At 36.2% G+C, this 16,762-nt stretch overlaps 1 protein-coding gene across 2 annotated transcripts in view; it reads left to right on the forward strand.

The window, feature by feature from the left end:
- The first annotated feature begins 1,624 nt into the window (after positions 1-1,624).
- LOC117984816 (protein O-mannosyl-transferase Tmtc2-like) overlaps positions 1,625-16,762 on the forward strand; it is a 160,891-nt gene continuing 145,753 nt past the window's right edge. For both annotated transcript variants that reach the window (XM_069500176.1, XM_034971468.2), the window contains exons 1-2: positions 1,625-1,915; positions 15,133-15,259. In XM_069500176.1, coding sequence (XP_069356277.1) covers positions 15,171-15,259 — 89 coding nt within the window. In that variant the 5' untranslated portion in view covers positions 1,625-1,915; positions 15,133-15,170. The remainder of the gene's footprint in view (positions 1,916-15,132; positions 15,260-16,762) is intronic.

Raw genomic sequence — 16,762 nt, forward strand, 5'->3', positions numbered from 1 at the left:
CCCACGCAATTGGGTTGAAATATCTACAAATAAAATCGTGGTACGTGTTGTTATTCTAAGTCGTGGTATGTACCCGTTATCTACATTAATATGTGTTGTTATATCTTGTAGGCTGGTACGTGAATGAGTTCATCCGGAGTAAGGAACCCTTCTTGTGTTAGTTAGACTTGCACTTGACCGATTTTTATGTAGGTACTTTGTTAAGGAAAAATATTATTCTTCATGTCATGGCAATCGTTGTATACTCTGTTGACAGGTTCTTAAAGGACAGAATATAATAAATTATGATAAAGAGAAATTCTTTTTAGAAAACGCTTTCAAAAGCTTTTCAAAGGTCTGTTAGATTTTAGCCGTTGGCTCGCAGGTTATAAGAATATTTGTAAGCACTCGACTGAAAATATTCAAGTTTCTCTCAAAAAGTCCGCCGTCGTGTCTGGCGCTTGCCGTTTTGTGGCCAAATTGAATATCAATTCAGATTCAAAATATTTTACATGGAGCATAGGTAAGTGAGTGTACCTACTTGAAGCTTGTGCCTTTTGGTATATAGTGAAATCACTACCCATATTATAAATGCGAAAGTGTGTTTGTTTGTTTGTTTGTTTGTTGGTTTGTTGTTTTGTCCTTCAATCACGTTGCGACGGAGCAGCGGGTTGACATGATTTGTATGAGTATAGTTTAAGACCCGGAGAGTGACATAGGCTACTTTTTGTCCCGGAAAACCAAAGAGTTCCCACGGGGTTTTTAAAACCTAAATCCACGCTTACGAAGTCGCGGGTATCAGCTAGTACGTTATGAAAATAGAGTAGAGTCAGTACGTGCCATACACACAAGTAAGATAATAATATGGTATAGTGGATGCTCGTTACTACGCTTGTCTTTAAATGTTACTTGTGTGTATGGCACGCACTGATTCTACTGTATTCTATAAATTTACTTTACAATAAGTGTATAAAACGGGTATATACCACGATTAACTAGGTGATTTTGAACTGCCGATATTTCGACTCAGTTACACAATATGTCAAATCATTAGACAATCAACTTGTTTTCTAACTCAGGTAGGTACAGTACAGTGCAGTAAAAATAATTAAGTTTTTAAAGGCTGGTTCTCAGGAATTCCTTTTCTTTCTTTACTGACCAAAGCTTCAACAGCGCTTTACTGCATACGATAAACATTCATGATAATTACCGTCAAAGTAACAATTTGCAATGGCGTGCAAGGGCGTGCGTGGCTTTTCACCGCCGGAACAAAGTCGCCACGCAACAAGTGACGTTTCGTCGACCTTCACCAATCAACCCACCCTAAGACATTACTTTTTTTCTTGAATATAACACTTAGACTCCACATTCTACTTGTTTTTAAAAATAGCATGAACTATAGAAGAATATTTTTCAACCCATTGATTGAAACTGATTGTTGATTTCCTCTGTTTGTTTCTTTACAAACAGTTGGTCCGAGTTTATTTACTTTCCACCACTTTTAAATGAGAATAGATGACAAACGCGCATGCGTGAGACGAGAGAGAGAAGAAGAAAGAGGGATGGGAGACAGTTCTACTCGCTCCAACCAATCGATTAGTCGCATAACGATAGCGGCTTCTTAAATGCAGATGTGTCGTGTACACCAACGTCAGTCGGTAAGCAGAAACCGTCTCGACCATACGACTATGGCATCGCGGAGCCAATGCCGTCTTCGCGTTATCCTTTGTAGTGATCGCACAGTTAAGCCTGTCTAAATGGCACGCGGTTGTATGTGATTAATGTTACAGAGCCACACGTATAAAAATAAATGTTAGATGAACGCGCTGACTTTCAGAGAAAGTTTCCGATTTCCGGCACCGGAACTCTCGCTAAGTGTGCAAATAAAATGAATTAACAAATGGAGTGAACAAAGGAGGGATTGTAAAGCTGGAAGGTAATATTAAAGGCTAAAATTAAATATAACAATGTGTTTACTTTGGGACACTGTAAATTGTCGAGGGTAAAGGTCCCCAAGGTAGCCGTAAATTCGGAGTAGGCGTACCTATATCTAATGTAATGTTTTGATCTTATTCCTATATATCCTTTAGATCTTTATCGTTCGTAGTCTCGTAAGTATAAAGTAGTAGTACTTACTATGAAACCAAATTATACGTTACATTCAGTATTCAATTTTAAAATGAATTCAAAATGCGAAAATTCATGTCCTTCTACAAAATAAATGTAAAAACGTGTATAAATACAGATCCAATTGGGTTTAGCGTATCTTAACTCAATAATTATAATTAATTATGCTATCCGTACCTTATTTACTTTTGAGAAGACGTAGGTGAATACGTTGTATATAATCTCTTTGGTTTAATTAAAGTCAGTAGCGCTTTCGTAGTACACGTAGCTTTCGTAGCAGATTCACGTAGACATTTCTACGAGATTTCCATAAATTATTATTATTAGGAGTATGATAACAAATATAACGCTGTATAATATATGACTTTTTGTTATAACTAAGGCAGTTCCGTAGTCCATAAATGATGTCCCCGCTCAAAGAATAACCAGCATATAACAGAATTAATATTATGAACATTGGTTATATTGTGTCAATTTTCCAATAAATAGATTGGAGGGAGAAAACTCATCCCGTTAACTTACCTGGTCTTAATTTCTCAATGAAATAAATGATTTTTTAAATATTTCAGAATTAAGATAATTCTTTCTTACGTTTAATTTTTAAATGTTTTTAGATATTCAATACTAGATAATGACCAAGACTTCGTTCGTATGGTTTAGGTTTTAACAATCTCGTAAGAACTCCTTAATTTTTCGAGAGAAGAAGTATCCAATGTTCGTTCCAAGGATGCAAGCTTTTTCAGTACCAAATAGAAACTATGGATACATGTTCAGGTTTGATTCATGTTGATGATGAATATAAAAAATGTGACGATGTTTATACCTACGACACTGGCTTATATGCTTGCAACTTCGTCCGCGTGGACTACACAAATTTCAAACCCCTATTTCACCCCCCCTAGGAATTGATTTTTCAAAAAAAACCTTCTTAGCGGATGCCTATGTCATAATAGCTATCTGCATGCCAAATTTCAGCCCGATCCGTTCAGTAGTTTGAGCTGTGCGTTGATAGATCAGTCAGTCATTCAGTCACATTTTCCTTTTATATATTTAGATTCTACATTGTTGATTTTTCGAGAGAATTTAAATTATGAAACTGATAGAGTTTTGGAGCCCCAAATGGAAAACTTTATTAATATTGGACTAAAAAGCTGGAAAACAGAACGAAGAACATATTTTTTTAAATTAAAGTAATATTTCAGCGATTTTTCTTAAACATATTCATTTTATTAACTCAAATATGGTCCACGTGGCATGGATGTTTGATAGCATGTAACCTCATAACTTCTTACAGGGATTGTATGTGTTAGTAACGCTGCAAAATTTACCTCAAGGCACACACACACACAATACTGTAAATAATCTATATATTATGTAAAATTCAAAGTCCTGACTGACTGACTGACTGACATATATATCAACGCACAGCCTAAACCGCTGGTCCTAAAGACATGAAATTTGGAGGGTCTATTCTTTGTAAAGCGTAGGTATCCACTAAGAAAGGATTTTTCGAAATTCCACCCCTAAGTGGGTTAAATGGGGGATGGAAGTTTGTATGAAAGTCCGTCATTTTTCAAGTTATTTGCATGAAATTGGTATTTGGGTTTTCAGTCACAAATGAAGAAATACATGTTTCAGGATTTTTGGAAAATGTGTCCATAAGGGTGGTAAAATAGGGTATAAAAGTTTGTATGGGAGAGTTTTAATTATTGATATTATTAACTTGAAATTTGGAAAGTACCTAGGTTTTTTCTTGAGGTTAGGTGTCAGCTAAGAAACGACTATGAAAAATCCCCCCCTAAAGGGATGAAATGGGGGTTGGAAGGTTATATGTGTTATTCGGTGCTGTTTAGGATGCGCGTCCTGATGTAATAATGTTTGTTTCTGAAAAAAAAGCCATTTCTTTCCTGTAGGCCACGCGGGCGAAGCCGCGAGCAGAAGCTAGTATAATATAATATATAGTGTACAATAATACATATTCTGCAAAGTATGAAATGTTTAGTAGCAAGTTAGAGCTAATAATAATTCTTTGTGTACAATAGGAATGATGACAACTAGCCAAATCAGTGACTTTTTATCAAACGTCAAAACGCTCGCTTAGTAAGGGAGCTTGCATGAAATACACAGATGTGACGTCATAAATGTTTGACGTAATTTGACGTACTCTGTTACAAATCGGTAAATTAAAATGGTTAGTAAACTTAACACTAACAGCGGATGTAGTTTTACTAATTTTAAAAGATTCTCCAATTAATATTCTTAAGAAATAATTCATAGTCATCATACCAATTTCTCTTAAAGTAAAACTATAATATTTCGCAGAAAATATCGTGAAAAGGATAGAACTATTTTTGGACTTGTCGTGGAATGTATCAGCCTTTACATAGGTACCTACTTACTTATATTTTTATATCGAAACCTTGTCGGAATTTTCGGGCACAGTTGTCACCCTATCAACGATCTCATACCCGCTTTTACGGCTTCAATGTTATTGAACATTTTATTTAACGATCGGCACGTGGAATCGTGTATTGGTATCATACTAATGACGTTATTACCAATATGTTACATACCGAACAAATTTTTGAATCCATAATTTGTTTGCCACGAATTTCGACGATCCAATTTACGGGCGGAAACTGTGACAATTAATTTTCTTATCAATAAAGTCGATTTGCAATGCTTTGTTTGTAAACAATACCAGCCAAATAACATTCAAATCTATGAATTCGTCTCTACATCACTAAGTCTTATTTTCAAAAACAGAGCTCGATTTGGCAATGATTTTAATTTTTCTTATACCTTATGTTAATATATCATATTTTTATACTTTGTCTATAGAATAACTAAACTCACCCGTGCTTTTCAGTTACTATTCAACATAAAATAAGTAAATACCAATAAATACACTATTAAAGCTGTGATAGCCTAGTGGTCAGGACGTCCGGCTTTTTATCGGAGGTCGGAGGTTCGATTCTGGGCTCGCCCCTCTAACTTTTCGAAGTTATGTGCGGTTAAGTAATTAAATTGCTTGAACGGTGAAGGAAAACCTCGTAAAGAAACCTACATGCCTGAGAGTTCTCTGTAATGTTCTCAAAGGTGTGTGAAGTCTACGAATCCGCACATGGCGTGGTAGGTTATGGCTAAAACCCTTTAGCCATACCTCTGCCCTCACTCTGAGAGGAGACCGTGCTCTGTAGTGAGCCGGTGATGGGTTGATCATGATGATCATGATAAACCATAAATTGGAGACCATTTTATTAGTAATTTTCAACGTCGTCTAAATTACAAACAGCAAATGAAAATGAGCCTTCAGTCCTATTGGCATTTGTACAATTCGATCCGCAACACCATGTTTGACGAGCGATTGCCACAATCCACATAATACCTATTTACATAGTTCTCTATCCGATAGTTACACGGTTTAACAAATAAAATCCCTGTGATTATTTCGATAGGGTAGGTAGGTATAACGAGATAATCTCGTGTTTAAAATAGTTTCTGTAGGAAATCGCTACCCATATGTTTCTATTATAAATGCGAAAGTATGCTTGTTTGTTGGCTTTTGTCTTGTCCTTCAATCATGTCGCAACGGAGCAACAGATCGACGTGATTTTTTGGATGGGTATAGTTTCAGACCTGGAGAGTTACATATGCTGTTTTTTATCCCGGAAAATCAAAGGGTTCCTACAGGATTTTTAAAAACCTAAATCCACGCCTGCAAAGTCGCGGGCATCAGCTAGTTTATGTATAATTAAAAGTATATTTTATTAAACTTAAGCCTGCAACATTGTTAGCCAGATCATTCATTTTAAATCCTACTCTTATATTATTTTGTTCTTCTTCGAGTGCCATCTTCTGGCGGATGTTGGTAACCACTATTAAAGCTAGTTGGACTTGATTCACCGCGCTGCCCTAAGCAGGGACCACGAACATGCCTCGAACTCATGTGAAACTACTGGCAATTTTTTTAAGCCAGAAGCCAGGTTATTTTTCTTCGGCCAAACTATTCGTTTGCTTTTTATCTTCCTTGTATGTTGACTTGGCGTAGGGCATATTTGGAGTAACGCATTACTTCTCTCGGATATTCAAGTTTTTTTTCTTAAAACTCAAAACCGGACAAGTGCGTGGCGGGCCACGCGCAGTGTAGGGTTCCGCAGTTCCGCAGTCACAACTTAGCCATGATAGTTTTCCTTTAAAATTGATTATAATATATACTACTGCTGTGAATTTTTTCACGTTCCTATATACTACCATTTGGCTGATAAAGGGAAGGGGGCGGGGAGTATTTTAAAAGACCTATTCAACGATAGGTACGTTCCCACGCTATTTTACCACTTTCCTTGTTTACTACGGAGCCCTAAAAAGGATTGCGTTATTCTAGGTTATACCTACTCTTTTTTCTACCAATTTTTAATGCCTGAGGATATTAAACCGTCTGGTTAAGTCGTATCAATGACAATAAAATATTTCATCCTAAAGTGCTTAAACCTCTCGGCGAATCTCTACAAAAATTGGCACACACATATCGTGGGGAAGAAATATTTTATTCGTAAGGATAGCTTTATTTCGGTTGCCTAGTACCAAATGATGCCTCACCCGAGATACGAGTAAGAAATGTGATATTTTCTAAAAAGCGTCTGCTTGCTTCACAGAGAATAATTTATAGGTGTATGGTTATGTATTCCGCTTTGCCATTTATTTTACATCCTAATTTAAGTATCTTACTAAAAGTTTTAAGAGCACGACCATATAAGTTAAACCTGCCATCAACAATTTAGTACGAACTACGAACAAACCCATAATTACTATCTGTTAAAAGTAGCTCTGGATTCTAGCATTTTAATTGGTACTGAAACACATTGTCAGTTCTTATATTTAAGAAAGTGTACTAAGTATATAACCTACCTACTTACCTCGTATATGACTGTCGATACTTCGACTGGTTTACTTATCACAAGTAAATTTTCAGCATCTATAAGAATTTGCATTTTTATAATATTGTAATGGCTCTACAAAGTTCTACGGTAGAAACTAATTTTTAACCGACTTCAAAAAAAGGAGGAGGTTCTCAATTCGTCGGAATCTTTTTTTTATTTTTTTTTATTTTTTATTTTTTATGTATGTTCCCCGATTACTCGAAAACGCCTGGACCGATTTTGAAAATTCTTTTTTTTTTGAAAAGGTATACTTCAAAGTTGGTCCCATTTCAATTTGGTGAAGATCTGATGAACATCTTCGAAGAAAGATACTGGAACTCTTCAACGGATAAGAGTAAATTGCTCGCGATCAGTGTAATAGCTTAGTAAACAGTAGATTTTTAACCAGTCATAGCATAATTCCATGGAGCCACTAAAAATTGTGAAATAAAAATTTTTTACAAAAAAAATAAAAACCGACTTCGTTACACAAACACTAAAAATTGAAAAATAATTTAATTTATTACCGAATATATTATGTATACAAGAGTTAATATAGTTCCATAATAATATTTTTTGGGGTCGGTGCCAATGAGGTGCCATTGTGGAGTCCCATAAAAATATGAAGTCTAGACGATTCGCGCAGCTAAAGCTAATTGGCACCGGCACCAAAAAGTATTTTTATGGAACTATATTAACTCTTGTATACATAATATATTCGGTAATAAATTAAATTATTTTTCAATTTTTAGTGTTTGTGTAACGAAGTCGGTTTTTATTTTTTTTGTAATTTTTTTTTATTTTATCCTAGAGAGATCAACATTTCTTTTTTGTTTGTGCCACACAAAAAGCATGCAAGAGTGGGCAGTCTTGCATGCTTTTTGTGTAGCACAAAAGAATATTTTCAAATAATTATAGCTGATAAATGTATGTGCTTGGCCACATCTAACCTTTATCCCCACCCCGTTAAAGTTTCTCGAACTAATTTCCGATAAATTTCTGAGTTCTCGCGGGAGTAACGAGCCATCGAAATTTATAGCCTCTGAAATGCCGTTTACCTAAGAATTGGGGTCTAATCTTGTGTGAAAGAGTCGCGCGATGTATTTGTGATTTTGATACTTGATTTACTGATTTCACTTCGAAACTGAGCTCGCTGCTCGCATTATCGGAGACGTAAAATTTTGTTACGTTTTTTGTTTTCCAGTATATTAGCTTTTGATATTCCCGCTTTTGATAATAATGGAAGAATGATGATAGGTTCTTTGATTTCTAATCTTTATTTATGTTTTGTATTTTAATTTTCACAAATCACTGCATACATTAAACAGTTGATAATCTAAATATATAAAAGGAAAAGGTGACTGACTGACTGATCTATCAACTCACAGCTCAAACTACTGGACGAATCGGGCTGTAATTTGTCATGCAGATAGATATTATGACGTAGGAATCCGCTAAGAAAGGATTTTTAAAAATTCAGCCCCTTAAGGGGTAAATAGGGGTTTGAAATTTGTGTAGTCCACGCGGACGAAGTCGCAAGCATAAGCTGGTCTAAATATATGAAAGTAAATTGTGACTGACTGATCTATCAGCGCACAGCTCTAACTACTGGACGGATCGGGCTAAAATTTAGTATGCAGATAGCTATTATGACGTAGGTATCTGCTAAGAAAGGATTTTTGAACCCTTAAGGGGGTGAAATAGGGGTTTGTTTGTGTAGTCCACGCGGACGAAGTCACGAGCATGAGCTATTAATAATTAAAATAACAAATACTTTATTTGTTTTATAATATTTTTCACAAACGCTAAAAAAAAATGTTTGAAACAAGCCCTGATTTCGTCCGCGTGGATAAAGTTTTTAAAGATCTCGTTTTTATTTTTTTACGTACAAAATCTTAATTATTTCTGGGATAAATGTCATTAAATTACTTCTCATTTAATCCAGTATCTGGCTGGGAGAGTCCCATAAAAATCGGTTCAGCCATTTTAATCAGGGCAACCTGGCGTTAACAAAAAGACGGGTAGGACAAAAAATAAAAAAGACGTGTTTAGCTTATAAAAAATAAATAAAAATCCTTTATTTCGACCATAAATAGATCATATTTTTGTAGTAATAACACACGCCTTAATAGTAGTAGTAGTAGTTAGTAATCTTATAACTATTTACCTAATCCTAATACTATATCTAAGACAGGCCTGATTAGTCAGCACGTGCACCATATGACAATGGTTCAGGTACTGACAATCAAACCTGTCAGCAAATGCCCTCAGGATGCCATTGGAGTTAGCCCGTACCCTGCGCACCAGGGATGTGCACCGTTTATGCTATTTTACAGTCTAATCTGCCTAATCTTTTGTAGCCCGTGACTTCATCCGCTTTTTCTTATTCGTTTGTTCTAAACCAACAAATTGTAAATATTACAAATCAAAAGATTCAGTGTCACTATTGAAGCTACATCCGAGGTAAAAATAATAAGTCCAGATTTTTTTTATTAAGTATATTTTATTTAAGTGTTTAACGCAATGATTGGTTACTGGTATTGACGATGATGATGATTATGATTGGTACACTGATTGCAAATCCGATGTTTAACGAATCAACGCACAGTTAATGACATCCGTTTTGAGGTTCAACGGACTGTGAGGGAAATATTTGATTGATGATATTTTCTTATTTAAACGTAGCTAATCATTATTTTTCAAAGAATCTGTTAGTCTTTATACTTATATTTTGATTAATTCACATGGCTGTTTTAGATTTTTTTAATGTCTGCCTGAATATGGTTCATGTCGGGATACAGCCCGCTGACAAATAAACGAACGGATAGCGGAGGCTTAGTAATAACTGATAGAGTTCCGTTGGCATCCTTTGGGTTCGGAACTAAAAAAACCGGCCAAGTGTGAGTCAGACTCGCGCACTAATGGTTCCGTACTACAATCGTATTTTATGGACACGATAAATCAAAAACTATTATGCCTAAAAATAATAAAAATTCATTTTAGAATGTACAAGTAAAGTCCTGTCATATGATACCCCACTTGGTAAGGTTACTTTGAAAGTTGAAAATAGCAATATTTGTTCATGAACACATTTTAATTTTTTTATTCTCTTGCCAAAGGAGCTCTGGTGGGCTGTTTAGGCATGGCTCTCTTAACGATATGATTAAAAGAGCTCTTGCCACCATAAATATTCCTGTGCTCATTGAGCCGGCAGGGATTAGTCGGGATGATGGCAAGAGACCTGATGGATTGACGCTGGTTCCCTGGGAACGGGGACGGGCGCTAATGTGGGACGCAACTTGCGTTGACACATTGGCCCCGTGTCATATCAGGAAGACAGCGTCAAGACCGGGAGCCGCAGCAGAAACAGCTGAAAACGGCAAACGGCGCAAGTATGCCTCTCTTATAGAGAGTTACATTTTTGTGCCGTTTGCCGTGGAGACCCTGGGGCCATGGAGTCTTAGTGCAAAAAAATAATTACGAGACATTTCCCCACGATTAATGGCCTCATCTGGTGACAGAAGGGCTGGCTTATTTTTGCGCAACGGATCAGCCTGGCTGTCCAGCGCGGAAATGCAGCCAGTATTCTTGGGACTATTCCACGCGGTCATGATTTATAATATAGTAATTAGACTTGATAACTTAATAAGTACTTTCTGTTGAAACAATTATTATTAAAAATTTCCTCCTTTTTTATTGTGATGTAACCAAAATTTCACGGGTTTTAGATTTTTTCCTTCATGTCTGCTATAAGACCTACCTTTCTGCCACATTTCATGATTCTATGTCAACGGAAAGTACCTTATAGGTTTCTTGACAGACAGACAGGCAGGCAGACAGATAGACGGACAAGAAAGTGATCCTATAAGGGTTCCGTTTTTCCTTTTTTATTTTGATTTTATTTTATTGTAGATACTTGATATGCTTACAGCGAATGCCAAAGCGCATTACAAGTTAGACTTATGACTAATGACATATACTTTTCAAATTCACAGAGGTTCTTATAAGTGATCTACACATGAAATAAAATTATTGATATTTATATTGAACACGTCTAGGCTCGGGTGCTGAGCGGAAGGTTGGCGCACTTTCAGCATACCGCGTACGGAACGACTTTACAGGAGGAAAGTCCACGTCTTCCGACATGACCGGAGTAGTTTGTCCGGCAACCGTACCGCCAACGCGCACCGCGACAATGTGTCCGGATTATCCACCTTTTTGTTTAATAACAGGTAGTAGTGGATTAGAGCTCTCTTACGTCTTGACTCCAGTGAGTTTAGACCCACCATACCTACCCAAGTTGAGGTACGGAACCCTAAAAATGAGCCTAAACCACAATGTCTTAAAGCTAGTTGAAACAGTTTGAATTAAAATCAGTAAGGCAAAATGTACTGTATGTAATGTAAGGATTTCAGATCCATTTAACTCAATAGTGTTTTGATACTCGAAATCCATCAACGTTGTCGAGATGTGTAAGCTAATACAAAGGGTAGGGTGAGATCGATCGTGGTCAGGTTCTACAGGCGCTGGCCAGACTATAGCCAAACGCAGTGTTACAGAGAAAATATAATAATCTCTGTAATTCTGTATAGGCTGCTACTATCAGTATTATTATTAGGTATATAAATTATAAGTGCCTATTCAGCTATGATAGCCTAGTGGTTAAGATGTCCTCCTCAAATTTTTAAGAGTTTTGTACGTTTTAATTAAATATCACTTGCTTTAACGGTAAAGGAAAACATCGTGAGGAAACCTGCATGCCTGAAAGTTCTCCACAATGTTCTCAAAAATGTGTGAAGTCTGCCAATTCGCACTATGCAACCGTGGTAGACTATGGCCTAAACCCTTTTCATTCTGAGAGGAGACCTGTTCTCAGTAGTGAGCCGTGAGTGAGTGAGTGAGGTATAAAGTACCTATCCAATGCAATATATGCCCACATCTGAAACATAAGTTGCCTTTTAATATTATTAAAGCACTCTCAGTATACCCCGTTTGGGTAAACATGTCTGTTTTCGCCCGGGTCGGAGCCAACCTTGGATATAATCGTGGGAAAGCTCCCTCCACCCAACTCATGCGAGATTATTTACCTGTATCTGATTCTTTGTCTATTTTCGCTTCACAAAGTCCGCTTTATTTGCTCTAGCCGATTGGTTCATTCTGCCGTAACAAATGTTACGGAGATATTACTCGTTTGTTCGGATTAACTTTTTCGCGAAACAATCTTGTTCGTGATTTCTTTTTACACAGATATGGCACATGGTATGATAACCTTGATTTTATTGCTAAGATTATCTGATGCAGTGAGCAATTCTGTCATAGATCCATATCTTTAGATCTGAAGAGTGCCATCTTTATAACTGTTTTTTTATTTTATTTTAAAAACTGTTAGAGATACATAGTCTTTTGCAGTGTTTCTTCGACAGTGTCTGAATACATAAAAGGAAAAGGGGTGTTAAAAGTTTGTATAAATGCCCAACATTTCTCAAGCTTTATCGATGAAAATTGGTACCTATTTGGATTATCGATTAAAAATGGCATTTCAGGGTTTTAGGAAAATCTAAGGAAAGGGGAAGGGAAATTCATAGGGATTTTTAAAAGCAGGTTCAACAACTAACACGGGATTTTTAAGAACCTAATTCGACGTGGGCGAAGTTGCGGGCAAAAGCTAGTCAAATAAAAATGAAAGAAAGGAATGAGATTGGAATATTTTGGAGACCTTGAGAGAGTTAAGAGAAATATTAAATGTCATACACTCTTGACCATCGGCCATTCTTTTATCTGTACCTACCGAAAGATTTCTGAAGATTAGGTACAATTTCAATTTGTCACAATCATTAAATGCTTGTCCTAACAACGTCATTTGCAAAGCTGTATAAAATTCACAAAAATATGACTTCTAATGCAATAAAAATGCAACGACAACGACCTCCGGCTGAATTCGAACACATTACAGTTTTAAAGTGATCGACGGGAACCCGAACAGGATGCAGTCAGAACATAAATCTTGTTAACGTGATAACTTTTGTCCCAGTTGAGACCGGGGGGAGCGACAGACGCGACGTCGTGAAAAATGTTCGAATAAGACCGTGCGGCGTGCACCTCCTTTTAAAACCGCATTCTAATGCCATGTATAGACTGGTGTAGTGTATCATGCAATGTAACATTCTACACTATTACAGTCTGACTCATCGCGTGCTCAAACCGCGATACTACGAATGTTGTTGTTGTGGCAAAACGTGGCAATTATTTATCTACAAAAATTATGTATTTCTCATTGTAAGTGGACCTTTTGTGTTTTGAGAAAAATAAATGTCTTGAAGTAGCTGGATTGCCTCAACGTTAACATTCGGTATGTTAACGTTGAGGCAATCCAGCTACTCGACGTAACGAAGATAGCGAGAAGACTAAAAAGCACTGCACTTTATATAAGATTATATAAGCTAAGGTAAAAGTAAAACCACATACCTACTAATTAGCCAAAAATTAGGCTACATTCAATAAGTTAGTTTAATTGAGTAGTTTATTGGCACTCAATACTAAGAAAAAACTACAAACTTTCTACATATTATACACGCGTGCTCATGCGTACCCCTTTGAGTTAGTCTAAAAAACCGACCATTGATGGATCGTTCCGCGCACGACTTGTAATGTTCGTAGCGTGCGCGCATGATTCAGACTATTTGTTACGTGTGTTATAGAATTTGTTACGTGTGTTACCTTGCGCGTTACATTGCACCAATGTGCACAGCAAAATTTTGCATTGCATGGTAGTCTATACATGGCATAATACAACATAAATCTTTAAATTGAAAAAGCCTTTAAAGTAATGAAGCCGGCGCACATAAATCTGCTCGATGTGACGACGTGAAAAATGTTCCGAATGCGTACTTTAGAATCACTTATTTACGTGGGTAGGTACATTGAAGGGGATTTTTAAAATATTTCTTGGTATCTATATTTAAATTGAATCGTTATATTATATAGGTACCTATTATTTCAATTTTTAAACAATATAATTTCTAAATAATTATGTAGATTTGTTTATATAACAGTAATTAGTTATAATATTAGTTACGTTTGCGAAAAAGGGTACCTATTTGAATTTATTATTTGATTTTTATTTCGACTGAATATTTATAATAATATATATTTTTATTAACTTAAAGCTATCTCAAAATGCATAAAAATTAGTCTTTGAATAATTTTATTATGTACGTAACATTAAAAAACAGACTAATGATAAATAATAATCTGTCATCTAAAGTAAATGAATCAAGACGAGCCAAACTAAAGGACGGGGCACTACGTACCTTTTCTCGAAGCGTTTCGTCGTATTTTTATTATAATCTCCAAATGCTTTTAAGTGGATCTTTACAAATAAGCTTCTACGAAGGATGACTTTCATATATCTTAGTTTTTTTTGCCATTCAATAAAAATCAAAATAAGAAAATACGACAAAACATGGTTTCCTTATATTGTTGTAGTAGATAGTATATAGGTAATTGTGTTGTTAAGTATATTCAGAACTTTAATAATAATAATTAACATGATTTGTTTTTATTAGATTATTGGAAATTGAAATCTCGTGAAAATTGTTTGCTTTACCCGGTATAAAAAGTATCCTCTATTATCTATTTACAGAATGCAAGTTATCCTTGTGCCAAATTTTATAACGATTGGTTTAGCAGTTTGCAGGTTAGACTGGAGTATTTGGGAAAAATTTACAAACAAACAGGCACACTTTCGCAACTAGTACACGTGGATTTGTGCACACTATAGATAGGTTTTTGAAATCCCATGGAAACTTTTCGTTTCACTGACAGTAAAAATATTTTATGTTTTTCTCCAAGATATTCCTGTGCCAAATATCGTCAAGATCGTTTCAGCGGTTGAGCCGTAAAAAGTAACATACATGCACATAGGCAGACAAATTTTCGCATTTATAATATTAGTATGGATTATAGAATTGGATTTGCATCAAAAATTAAAATTAAATAGTTCGAAAAGGACTCCATAAAAAAATGGGGAAAACATTTTTCAAATCGCTATCTTTTTTCTATTCGGCGGTGGATGAATGGCCTTTAAAAAAAAACATTTTTGTTGTAGGGAGGCGTTGAAATCTCGATGTAGCCGAGGCCGTCACAATGGATCACTGGGTGACGGCGGCGAGCTCCCTATTGGCGGTCCTGCTATACTACAACACGCTGGACGCCGGTTTTGTTTATGATGACAGGTAATTTTTTTTTCTTCGACGTTGGTTCGCTGGGAGTGACAGCCTTTACGTAATAGGTCTTGAATTTTTCGGTCGGTGCTATGCATGCCATACGATGATTTAAGATTGGAATATTACGCGACAGGTCGAGATGGCAATCGGGGAGGGAACGCCTCGCACACCCGCACATCCCCCGCGCTATCCCGGTGCGGGCGAGCGCGGGTGACTTGCGGGTGTGCGAGGCATCCCTCCCGCCACATACCTCGATTGGCATCTCGACCTGTCACGTACTATACCTTCACGAATGAACGAGCGTGGATGGAAACCGCATCGACTATACAAGATTATAAGGGTTAATTACTGATTGCATATTAGATGCCATTGGATGAGCAACTAGTCACTGTACTTGAATAAGTATTAACCTGCACTGAATCACAAGTCCAAATATTGGTTGCTCTAAAAAGTTGCCCAAGCTACTAGAATGCTTGCTTGAATTAGCCCTTCGTTTCAATAATGACCAAGCCTGAGCGAAAAGCTAAGTACTTCTTAGCTCACCCGATCTTCTCCATTAGTAGGTATATTACAGTGTAAAGTAAAGATTAAATAGAACCTTAATTAAGTTGTACGTAAATAAAACAATTGAGGATCGTTATATCTGTCATATTCGAATAAGGTTTTATGATGCTAGAAGCTTTTACAATGTTATACAAAATCACAAATAAAATATTCACATTAGCGATTTAAAAAAAAACATTGAAATAGAGTCGTTTATGACAGTTGTCGCATTAACACTAGTATCTTTATAAACGGCACGAACGAATTGGCCAAATTTAGTAAATTTGTGAACAACAGCTCGTACATAGTACGTGGAATAATAATGATGAAGAACATCGTTATAATAAAGTTGATACTTGAGTGGATGACAATGAGTAGATACTTCCACAACCTCTAGCACCTTGCAACGTTAATTACTACAGTTAACAAGGTTATCGATTGGGAGGAAAGAGCGCCGAAAACGTGATCAAATAACGAAAAATGAACAATGAAGATGACAATTAGTATTTGCTGAAATTTTTGCTCTTCCATAGCGTAGGCAGTTTACATTTTTACCCGACTGCGGGAGGGGAATGAGTTCAGCAGTTATTCATGTAACATGTTAGTTTCTTCATTAGTTTTCTCGTAAGTGCCAAACAACTCGTTAGATTTCAACATAAATAATATGGTGTCGTTTGTTTAGCCATAGCGTTCCACCTGTCATTAACGCTCTTACCAAGACCAATAGATTCAATAGAATAGTATGCACTTAAGAACTAATTTTTACTGAATGATACCCACCGAGCTTATTTGACATTTGTTTTTAATCCACTGAATAAGCCTATTGAAAAATTATTTTTATTAATAAAATCAGGCTGGAATTATGAGTGGGTACGTAGATAGGACTTAAAATAGGTCATCCTACTTGAAATCAGCTACTTCAGATTCATCTGCACTTCTCTCCGGGAATCTTCTGCTGACGTAGTGAAA

Source organism: Maniola hyperantus, chromosome 8 (genome assembly GCF_902806685.2).
Source record: "Maniola hyperantus chromosome 8, iAphHyp1.2, whole genome shotgun sequence".
Taxonomy (NCBI): domain Eukaryota; kingdom Metazoa; phylum Arthropoda; class Insecta; order Lepidoptera; family Nymphalidae; genus Maniola; species Maniola hyperantus.